This window comes from Anser cygnoides, chromosome 4, assembly GCF_040182565.1.
Source record: "Anser cygnoides isolate HZ-2024a breed goose chromosome 4, Taihu_goose_T2T_genome, whole genome shotgun sequence".
Classification (NCBI taxonomy): domain Eukaryota; kingdom Metazoa; phylum Chordata; class Aves; order Anseriformes; family Anatidae; genus Anser; species Anser cygnoides.
The window spans coordinates 76529154-76540915 of NC_089876.1; the positions used below are offsets into that span (position 1 = coordinate 76529154).

At 42.8% G+C, this 11762-nt stretch overlaps 1 protein-coding gene across 4 annotated transcripts in view; it reads left to right on the forward strand.

Annotated features, from left to right (window-relative positions):
• MCUB (mitochondrial calcium uniporter dominant negative subunit beta) overlaps positions 1 to 11731 on the forward strand; it is a 39390-nt gene extending 27659 nt beyond the window's left edge. For 3 of the 4 annotated variants that reach the window (XM_048066381.2, XM_013185359.3, XM_013185357.3), the window contains exons 2-8: positions 3293 to 3368; positions 3671 to 3841; positions 7891 to 7995; positions 8205 to 8365; positions 9175 to 9378; positions 10531 to 10647; positions 11529 to 11731. In XM_048066381.2, the coding sequence (XP_047922338.2) occupies positions 3293 to 3368; positions 3671 to 3841; positions 7891 to 7995; positions 8205 to 8365; positions 9175 to 9378; positions 10531 to 10647; positions 11529 to 11606 (912 nt within the window). In that variant the 3' untranslated portion in view covers positions 11607 to 11731. Of the gene's footprint in view, positions 1 to 3288; positions 3369 to 3670; positions 3842 to 7890; positions 7996 to 8204; positions 8366 to 9174; positions 9379 to 10530; positions 10648 to 11528 lie in introns of all 4 variants that reach the window. The other variant, XM_066996435.1, reaches the window with a different exon arrangement.
• The last annotated feature ends 31 nt before the right edge of the window (positions 11732 to 11762 follow it).

The following is an 11762-nucleotide window of genomic DNA, read 5'->3' on the forward strand; positions in this document are numbered from 1 at the left end:
GGCACTAATTTTTCTGTAAAGGCTGCTTTGTGAGTTTGCCTTGAGGCACTGCCGAGCCCCCCTCATGCTACAAGAACAGGAATTGCCTGGCTGCAACGAGCAGCTTCGGGCAGCTGAGAGAGGACCTGAGCCTTCTGGGAGTAGTACCCCATTTTTGCTGTTGAAATAACAAAAGTGCCCTATCTTCTCAGGTTTATACAAGCAAAGAAAACAGATTTAAATACGTAGTTGTTGGTCGGCTGCGTTTTGATTCAGAGTTTTTCATAATCTTTTGGCAAGGCAAACCAAAATGGAATAAATCAAATGGTGTTCTCAGAAAGTCCACAGGTGATTTTTTTTTTTTTTTTGTAGAATTCCTTATGCAAGGTAGCTTTTTCATGAGAAAAGTGCTCTTTTTGTTCTTGCTTTCCCTGCCTGCGTTGCAATTTTCCACAGAGCAGAAGTTATGGTTTGTATTTGCATATGCAGTGCTGAGAGAGATCGGAGGCTTTCATGCTCCCTCCTATAGTGAGGGTGATATTAGCTCCTTACATAAAACTGGTCACGCAGAAATTTGAGCTTAAGTTTGCAGCAGCAGTCACCCAGCCTCGTAAAAGATTGCTCACCGGATCAGTTAATTTCAGAAAATACGATGTAGGTAGGTTCGGTGGTTTGCCACTCTCAAAAGTGGTGGATTTTGGTGGTATGTTTGATTGAAATTACGCGTTTGTTAGTTTGTTTTCATAAAATAAAAGCAATATTGCTGTTCTCGTCTCTCCCCCACCCTGTTTCTGGCTGCTTGGCTCGGTCGTGCTGCTGCACTAGTGCCTGAAGCTGTGCTGTGACCCAGTCACCGAAGTGCCACTGCTGAGGTCGGGGAGGCGGCGTGCCTGCTCTGAGAGACAGGAGGTACCCTTAGGAACCTAAGCCCTTTGGAACCTAAGGAGACCCTTAGGAATGGAAGTATTTCCTTAAACTCTGTACGTATTTTCCATTGTGCACCAGCTGGTGTTTTCACGCTGACTACATTGGGTTGCTCCAATCGGTTACCATGCCGTGTGTTAATTTCGTGGTGGCTTCTGCTGGCAGGGTCCTACCCTCAACCCGTGCCATTGTGCCGTGGCCGAGCACTGCTGCCAGGCGTCCTGTGTGAGGTGAGGACAAAAACCCCTGAACAAACCCCTGAATGCTGCTCACAAGCCCCTGGCCAGATTTCAGCACATGGCTGTGACTGCACTGTGGCTGCTTGTAGCCAGACGTCCTGCCAGGTGCGTGCGTTTCTGTTGCAGAAAGGCTTAAAAACATCTCTCTTTAGCCTGTCTGTGGCTAGGTGAGCTCTCACATGTAAGAGAGTTAGCAAGATCGTTCTTACGGGATCTCAAGGCTGTGATGCAGCCAGCTCAGGGCACGGCTGTTCCAGCTGTCAGCAGTGCTCGTGCAGGCGGTCGTGCCTTGGTCCTGCAGCGCAAAGCCCTCCCTTCAGCTGCGGTGATGGCTGCCTTCATTTCCTTGTCAGTGGCACAGCAGCTGCTGTTCCAAGCAGCGTGAAAAGGGCACGGCAATTCTGCTGTAGGGGACAAGCACATGATTTAATAACTTCGCTGAAACTGGAGATTTAAATCCGGAGGCCTAGGGAGAAGGTTAATTCAGCCCCTCGTGCTTCCCAGTTAATCCACCTAGTGCTTGCAGAGAAAAAGTTCATTACCGGGATCTCAGTTCAATTCTACTGGTCCATGGCTTTTGCTTTTCTTCACAAATTCTTTGCTGGTGGTTTTAATGGATAGTCTTCTGCATATAAAGATGCTTTCAATGGATCATGAGTGGTAAATGTTAAAGTCTAGGGAATAATAGGATTAAATACCTTAACAGATCTCATTTTGATAAACTGAATTGAACATATTAAATATTTTTAATTTAATACATTTATATTAGTTACTAAATATATTAAAATATATATTCATTGTTGAATGCATTGTTTCCTCCATAAACAAAATAGATGCCCAAATTCACAGCAAAATAAATGAATTAACCTTCAGATACAGGCAGGCTGCGGTTCAGTGTCTGGGGAGGGCTGGACAACAGGCATCTAGACTGTGATGGCAAAGTTGCATGTCAAGAGTCTGTGTTTTAAAAACAAACCCAAACCTGTAAATAACCCTTAGAAGAAACAAGTAACACACGTTTACAGTTGTATGGAAGGCTACTGAGTATTACCATGGGCTGTTATAACCTGCATGCTTCAGGGTCTTCTGCGTAAAACAGATCAAATTCTGAACGTCTTCTCCTTGCTGTTAGGCTTTAAGTTTCTAAATTTGTGTGTGTGTGTAATTGCCTCCCACAGATGGAGTCTGGTGGTAGGTAAGTATGTGTGTGCTCTGTTGCAGGGAAACTCTTCTACTTGGGTGAGGAAATGACCAAATTACAGTGTGTATTGTAGCTTTTTGGCTTTCTTGGGCTGCTACCCCTTGTGTGTGTTTAATAATACTCGTGTCTAAGGTATTTTGCTATTTCATCTAGGTTTCTGACTGCCTTTGTTGCCTGAAGGTTGCATTACACAAATTTCTCAGTGTTGGACATCCCCAGAGTGGTTTAGTGTGGTTTAGTTTATTTATTCCTGAAAAGTGCTTGTTCCAGGTAGACACCCAGGGCAAAGTCAGTGTCTTTGAAATACACGATGCATGACAGATTCATTTATCACAGATAAACGTTGTCTTTGTCCTAATGGGACATTCATGTCCAAGCAGTCGAGCTTGTGATTCTTTAAAAGCAAATCACGTGAAGGCAACAGGCAGTTTCAGTGAAGAGACCTTCTTCACTTGTAGCTTGCCTTTCCTGCCTTCTCAAAGGGGTTTGGCCTGCAGATCCTGAAATGCTTTGGCCTTCAGACAAATGTGGTATATCATCCCTAAAGCTTCCCAGAGGAATGAGTGGTCCTGGTCATCTCTGCCCACTACTCCGGGGGTGTAGTGTAGAGGGGATGCTTCGTGTGTGCCTGCCAAGCTTTGGCAAGCTGCGTTGTCAGTGGCGCCTTTTAATGCTGTGCATGTCAATGGCTAACTTCTGATAAATAGTATGTAATCATGAAGCAAAGGGGAGCGATCTTGGGCTGTAGTGGCTTTTATTTTATCCGATATAATTGAGTGCCAGTCTGTTATTCAGCAGTAAGACTCCAGGTAAACGTCGTGCCCACTTTTAGGACACGTTGCAGATGCCGGGGTGCTGCAGAACACCAGGTGGGCTGGGTGCTGCCTTTGCCGAGACCCCCCTTGCACCCTAACCTTTCTGAAACGTGCTCCCTGTGTTTGTGCTGCAGGTGCAGCTCTGGAGGCAAACCGGGACCTGGGCGCGCCGGGAAGGAGCCCGCTACAGCACGCTGGTGCCATCTGATGGTAAGGCTCCTGGTGGGGTCTTCGGACAGCTTCCCCGGGACAAGGGTGCTTGTCTCCATCTGCTAAGGAGAGAGATGCAAGCACGTATCTCACGAGGCTCGGTGGTGTGGCTTCTGCTGTGAGATGAAGTTAGTTGCTTGTCATACGTATGTTCCAGAAGACATCATAATGCGTGCATTAAGGAAATGTAGAATGTAATGCTTGGTTTTCTTTATTCATCCTGTACTTTAAAAACAACTTTTAAAGTTAAGCTGCAACTTACAATATGTTTTTTTTCACTCCGTTTGTTGTTCTTCTCCCAGAAGTGACTATTAATTACAGGCATGGTCTTCCCGTGATAACTCTGACGTTGCCCACAAGAAGGGAACGCTGCCAGTTTGCTGTTAAACCAATGGTAGCGACAGTGGGGGCATTCCTGAAAGATGTACAGAGAGAAGATAAAGGAATTGTGAAAGCAGAAGTCTTTGCAACAGGTATCTTACATTCCTGTCTGTCTTCAGTTGATTTAAAAAGGAATTAATTCATTTTGTACTTCTCACTTGAAACGATTTCAGTCCTCCATCACGTTTAGCATCATTGCTTTTGGGATAGTTCTTGAATACTTCTGAGGTTTGCTGGTGTTTCAAATTCAGTATCTGAGTCTTTTTAGAAAGGCTGATTTAAAATGCAGAATTGGACATATTATAACTTCCCCAGTAGTTTCCTAGTTTCCTCTATTATTTTTTTTTTCTGGTAGCTTCTCTTTGTCCTGCTGTTTTTGAATAAATGAGTCTCTTCTGGTTTCCTTGGTATCTGTTTCTGTCCTTGTTCTCTGTGACTGTTCTGAAAGGCAACCAGTCTGGCTCCTAAATACGATGTCTGCCAGTTGTTCCCTGTTCTCTGGAGCTGGAAGAATCTGTTTCCCCTAATGCAAATGTGAACTCCTATGTAAAATGTATTAGGAGCTAAGCAACCAGATAATGTGTGCAATGATAAAGGGCAGCTCTTTGAAACTCAGAGAGGTTTCATTAATCAGCTGGAGTACCGTATTTCGGGGCCCTTGGGTTGAAAAGAAAAGGCTATACTTACATGTTAGCATTGATATGGTTTTTCTCCTTGTAGCATGTTGTTTATTCCATTGTCCCATTCATTCCGGTAATTTTCTTAAGCTCAGATTTTTCATGTGTTTTGCTTCATTGGTCTACTCATTGCTGAAAGGTAACATCCAGTTAGTTAAACTGGCTTTCCACTTTATTTCTGAGACAACTTGGTTTGTAATTTGATGGCACTCTGCAGTTTTTGCACAGCAATTCTGAAAAGCTGGGTGACTTCTGCCCTAGGAGAGGACTTGATCTCAAACATACAGCTGAAATGCAGCTCTCTTGGCTGAATCTGACACAACAGATGCCTGAATTTGGCTTCCCCTCATTTTCAGTGAATGCAAGTGGTTATTTCTGGGGAGGTGTGCAGCCCTTTAACTAAAAGCAGTTGTTTCCTCACATCCAACTCCCACCACCCTTCAAAAAAAGATGGTATATCCCTATTAAAAGATTTATTTTCCATCAGATAACACACAGAAGAAAGGATGGGGTCAGGGCAGGTTGTCCAAAGGTTCATAACTGTGTGCACTCTTAATGTGCCCTTTCTTCCTGGTTGATAGTTCAGGGAGCTGCAGGGACTGAAAATAGATCGATGCTTCTAGATTAGGAAGCCATGGATCTTGGAGAAGCTGTTTTGGTTGTCTTTGAAAGTTGACTTAGTAAAGCAGAAAAATATCACATAGAACAATATATTTGCATTCTCTAGATCAATGGAGGTGTGATCTGTGTGGATCCCAGCGCGTGCGTGAGCTTGATGTATGCCAGAGCTTGTGCATGGTTTTGATTTTATGTTCTATCTGCTGGACAGCAAAGGTAGAAAATTCTCTTTAAAAAGCTAATTTTCTGAGATTGTCCTGTATTTTCAGAAGGCACTGTGGCAAATCATCATTGTCAGCAGCTGGCCTTCCCCTTAACATGCAAGTTTTCACTGAAAATGATTCCTCAGGAGGTTGAGGCAGGGCTAACCAAGAACATGTAAACAGTCACCTCTCAGTACTGCTGTCTCTGCAGAAACATCCATGAAATAAGTGTCTGTGATTCAGTGATGAATCCCATCTTTCTGTGTTATGTCAGGAAAGCTCCACGTTAACTACTCATTCTGCTTCAGTGCAAACTTCAGTTGGTTGTGAAGCACAGTTCAGGCTGTTTTCACCTAGTTCGGGCTGTTTTCATCTGTTTAAACCCCCAGCTTTGGAGTAAAAACCCCGTCTGCTCTGATTAAAACTGTTTTGGTTCTCTACTCTGTATTTTCAAGTGACAGGTAATTGTAAAGGAGGAGATCAGCTTAGATGTTTAATTCATTAGGAAACTGATACTGTAAAGAGAAACTATTGGTCAAGTGTTCAGAGTTGAAAAACATTTATTAGTAAAGAAAAATTATGAAGTTTTGATTTAATGCAGGCACTTTTCTGTGTCATTTAGCCATTAAATGAAGCCCAGCCTTAAATGAAAGCATTAGTGCTGTACTTGATGGCCCACTTTTGTTGTCAGCAGATCTGCAGAATTTCTGTAGACAAAAAATATCCTTTTGTCCACATTTGAACACCTGTGCTTAGGTGTAGGAATGCCCGTATGGAATTTTCTGAAACAAAACAAGCCCTCCTCCCCAAACTTTCCTGCTTTTCAGCTAATGAAAGGTTGGACAGGTTAATAAATGTGTGTTGTATCAGATCCAGAACAAAGAGCCTGTCTGGCATTTTTTTCCAAAGGATTTTTTTGCTTAAATGTCACTTTATAAATGTCACCTTAATTTACATGCAAATGAGGTTTCATGTTCTATTACACCGTTTAAAAGAAAAGGGGGGGGGGGGCAGAATAAGTGGATGGGCACATTAACATTTCAGATTTTGGACTGAAAGCAATAGCCTTCCGGGTTTGCTTTCTTACCCACGTCAGGTGGGTCGGGGAGCCAGATGGTGCAGTAGCTCGTGGAGTTCAGCAGCCCCCATCTCAGCAGCTGGGGCCAGGGCGCAGAGTTACAGTGAACAAATAATTGAAAAAACAAACAAAATACAAACAAAAAAAGTCAACCATGACAAGTTTTTGCATACAAAAATCTTCATCGTATTTTGTAGCCTGATCATAATTCATCTCAAGAATAAAGCCTCTGTTTCCTGCTACTGCGCACCCCTCTGCAGGGGCAGGGGAAGATGCCACACGTAGGAAATGAAGACCAGGTCAAACAGGTATTGGGGAGCAGCTGGGCTCTGGCTTTTGAGCCCCGCATGCCACGATGATGTGTCCAAGGCTTCTTTAGCCACCCGACCCCCCGGTGGTGCTGGTATCACTGGGTCGCTCTGGGACCTGCTGGGCTCAGGCCAGTGAGAGCTCCAGGGAGCCAGCGCTACGTTTTGCTGCTGCTGACTCCAGGAGGGCCTTTGCTGTCTCTTCAGCTCCTCGTGGGGTGCGACGTGTTCCCGTGCCTCTTAGCTGCGCTGAGCTGTGATAGGCACTGACATGAGCAGGTGAGAATAGCGGTAATGCTCTAAAGAAAGGTGGTGGGTTTTGTTGCTTCAAACTTCAGGCCCCTTCAAACAGGGAAACAAAAAACTGGACAGAACAGATCCTTCAAATTTCAGCAGAGGTTTTGAATCCCCTCTGCCCTTTCTTGTTGAATGTCAGATAGGAAGGGATCCATTTCTCACATGGATGCAACTTGTTGTTCAAGACACCACAAGTCTACCAGTGTGTGAATTTTGCTAGGTCGGCTGCGCTGGGAGTGCCAGTATTAGTCATAATCATAACACAAGAGAATACAATATGCCTGCTCATATTAGGGACAATATCATTATATTTCTATCCATTTTTATATTCGCAGATCTGATTTTTACATTCAATGAGGCTTTTAAAAGTAAGCCCTGAGCCTCCTTTTCTAAAGGCTTGCTCAGATATGCATTATGAAATCTCTTATGAGAGACACTTTCTTCATTAATGACTGCTATATATGTTTTTATTATTATTTATTATTATTATTTGTTGAGTGGGAGTTGCTTGGGGAAATAACTTTTTTTTTTTTTTCAAAATTTCCTGCATGCTTCAGGTCCTTGGTTGTGTGTGTGTTTGTGTTTTGAAGGTCTGCAGCCAGATACTGTCTCCTTTATCCAAACAATGCAAATAGAGATGCTAATACTGAAGAGCATGGTGAAATTAAATGTGAGAAATGTGTGTAATACAGAGGGACAGTCGCATTGGGGTAAAGCACTGAAGACCACCTAGTGAAATAGTAGTAAAAGTAGTAGTAAAACCTAGTGACACTGAGAGAACTGTAAAGTCCGAATGCTACTTGTAGAGAAGGCATTAGGCACACACTCAGTATTAATGTGTTCCTCCTTACTGTTTAGTATCAGTTACTGGGTAATAATGGCAAACATTAATGAAAATCAGCTAAGGTTTAAGATTATTTTCAGTTGGAATAGTTTATGGCTTAAATCTTTCATCCGCAGATGGTAGCAAGGTTTCTGATGCAACCTTGATGGAGGTCTTACTGAGGAATGACTTTAAGCTTCTTATCAACAGCACAGCATACAGTGTGTCACCTCCTGTAAAAGGTAAGAGCCATGCTTAATAACTCTGGTTATCTCACTTCATCTAGTGAGAGTCGTGGGAAATCTCAGACAAGTGGAACCTCTCAGGAGAAAACAATTTCTCTGTGGTTTTGTACCATTGGATGATCCTACTTTTGGGGTTGAGGTGGGGGGAGAGAATGGAGAGGGGTAGATTCTTGAAATGTTTCATATGACAAACACTTTCTCTTCAGATAAGCTGAGTAGTGAGCATGCTACTGAAATGGAAGATATCAAATCCTTGATTCACAGACTGTTCGTGGCTCTGCATTTAGAAGATCACCAGATCAGGAAGGAGAGAGAATTGCTACAGAAACTGGACCACCTGAAAGAACAGCTGATGCCTCTTGAACAGGTTGGAAGAAGAGGGTGGGGGGTTGTTTATTTATTTTTTTTAAATACAAAAGCATTTCCTCTTATCAAGAGTAAGTCCTGTGATAGAAGAAGATCAGCATGAAAGGCTAGGGTGTGTCTGCTGTGTTTGTCACGCAAACAAAGTCAATTCAAATTCAATTCAAATAATTTTCAGTTCAGTTCTTTTTCCCTCCTGCTTTGTGTGTTCCCTGGGTAGAAACCACAACACCTGGACACATGGCTAGCATTGGGATTGAGCATCCACTTTGCTGGCTGAGTTCTGAGTTCATTACAGAAAAAACAATAGTGAGATAAAAATCATCTGTGGTTTAGGATAGGGTTTTCTGTGTCAACAAGGCATCAAGGCAGACTGTGTGGACTAATGGTTGCTGTAATCCAAGAGGAGAAAGTATAAATGTTGATCTGAGGCAAGTTAAGGTAACCAAACTTGAGCAGAGGAAGCCAGAAAAAGCCTGACAGGATGGGCAAAAACTTTTCCTTGGCTTCAGACCTGCTGCGTGGGGACAGCCTCAGCATCAACCAGAGCTGCCTTGAATGATAAGTGGAAATCCAGCAGATGTAAATCTCTAGTAGGGGAGGGGAGATTTGACAGCAGCATCTGTTGGTGCACAGCAGTCAAGAGGTCTGGTTGCCCTTGGATTTCAGTCCTTTTCTTACTTGACAGGTTAAGTCAGTGAAAGGAGAGTACTGAAGAAGAATCCAGCCCAGCAGGAGTAAATATGGTGCAACTGACAAGCAGCTCCTCAACTACTGTTTGTTTGAACAGGGTCCCGTATTTCTTCTCCCTAGATGAAAGCCAAAATCATGGACAGTGCAGATGCAAAGACCTCCAGGCTTCTGTGGGTTGGCTTAGCTCTGATGTCAACACAAGGTGGAGCATTGGCATGGCTCACGTGGTGGGTCTACTCGTGGGACATCATGGAGCCGGTCACGTACTTCATCACTTATGGGAGTGCCATGGCTTTCTATGCCTACTTTGTTCTTACTAAACAGGTGAGTCCTCCTCCTGGAAATGTCTATTGTATTGTAAAGAAGAGTATTGTAAAGAAGAACTGATTCTGAAAATCATAATGTTTTGGGCTCTGATGAACACATAATTTGGTATGAAGCCTTGCCATCAGATGAGGGCTTGTTTGGTTTCTGATGGGACTGATACAACACCTTACGTTATCTGAAGTCAAGCCAGGTACTGTTATGTGTGCACTGCAGACCAGGTGCTGAGCAGAACTCCTACTGCCTGTAGGACTTCATAACCTAGGGAATGAGAAGTGATGAATGAAATCTACCTTTTATTTTAGATCTTGGTAGACCATTTTCAATAGTAAATGGCACCTGGCTCATTGCTGTAAAGGGAGAGCAGCTAGTTGTGCTGTGCCAGTTCATGAACAAAAAGCAAACAAACAAAAAAACCACAATAGATCTTAACTGAGCTGCACAATACAGGCAATCCTGTAAGACTTAGCTTCTTTTTCCTATTTTAGCTCTGTACTTTACATCTGGACATCTGGATGTCCGACTTTGTGATACAAAACTCTTTTGTTTACTAAAGAGCTATGTGGAAGAGTAACCACTGCTTCCTTCTATAATACCAATGGATCCATAGACCTCATGAGATGTCAGTTTCCTTTAGTGAAAAGGGGGGATGTGTCTATTCTTATGAACAGCTGGCTCTGAATTTTACTCCTTCTCACTGATTTGTAAGAAGGGCTGAGGTATTCCTACTTCACGTATATAGATAGACATAAATTTCTAAATACAGAGATTACTACTTGGCTTTTTAGAACAGCTGTTGGCACCTTTTCTTGAGATGGAAAGTCGTGGAGAAATAACTGTTGAACTTTCTCTGCCTCCTTGGAAAGTCATATCCATTTACTCATGTGGCTTCAGTCATGAAGATCAAGCTATGTCGTTATTATGATATTATGAGAATTCCTGTAGACGTGATAAAAATGATTTCTACCATGTGTCTGAAAGGCCCTTAGGATCACACCTCTATATGTAGCTTCTTAACAGCGCACGTATTGTGTGTGCATCTGTGCACACATCTGTTGAACTAGATAAACCTTCCTGAAACAGGCTGAATTTTTCTGACCTCTACTTGTTTTTCTTGCTAACCTCTTATCCGTGCCCCTCTTTCTTCACCAGGATTACCTTTACCCTGATGTTAAGGACAGGCAGTTCCTCCACTACTTCTACCGGAAATCAAAAGCCAAGCATTTCAATGTGGAACAGTACAACAAACTAAAAGAAGACGTAGCAGAGGTATTTAAATACAGTCCTTAAATAATGTAGTAGCCTCTGGGTTAAGACTTCTTCAGTAAACTCTCAGCTAACAGAAATTGACCTCAGGGTTTGTTACATTCAGAGCAGCGCGTTGCTTATCAACCAGTTTGAGCTGTTTAACCATCCAGTGTTTGCCATTGACATATAGACTGCTTTAGTACATCATCGGTAAGGGAGACTGCATGAGTTAAATTTCAGACAGGTTAGTTTTTGAGCCCTGCACATCTGCTTTTTCCATACTTGACTATGTTGCATTCCCAGCAGTTCTAATAGAATAGCTGTGTTGCTTTCTGAGGCTTGCGGCGCTGATGAGGTAACACAATCTTCTCCCTTCCTTGGAAGGAGACATTCTTGCAGAGTTCAGCATTTGACAGCTTAATCCTACTCCTTAGGTAAAAGATTTCCATCCGGTCTCCTGTATTGTAGAAAAGGTGGGGTGTGTGCTTGGGAGAAACAATGTGGTCTTCATGAGGGAAAAAAAAAAAGTAGCAGATCCTACTCCTCAGTTCTTATTTTCCCATCCCATCGCTGACCCAGTGCTCAGTGTGTCATTAAAGAATATTGAAACTACCCCTAATTTTAGTTCAAGACCTGTGGTTAAGGGTATTGTTTCATGAGTCAAAGCTGGCATAAGGTTAGATAGTCTAATACTTTTTCATCAGACTGCGAGTATGGGTTTTGTAATTGTAATTTCAGGAAAATAATCCTTTGGGGAGGGTGGGGGAAAGGTGGTGTAACAGGGCATACACTGCTCTCTGGAGATGGGCTGAATGACCTGAGTGTCTGTAAATGTTCAGCGTCCTCCATTTGATTCGTCTGGTTTCTTGCACAAGACCAATGTCTTCTCTCTCGTGCTGCAGGCAGAAGAATCCCTGAGGCGTCTACGCCAACCTCTGCACCTGAGACTTCCGATCCAGGAAATTACTAACAAGGACTGACGTTGTTTTGGTATACATTAGAATTGTCCTTTCAAACCTGATGTGAACATTTAGTTAGCCTATAGAAACTGGATATTTTTGACCACTATAGTTTTGAAAATTACAATAAATATCTATAAAAATGATTTGCTCAGTTGATGGCTTTGTTTTGTTTGC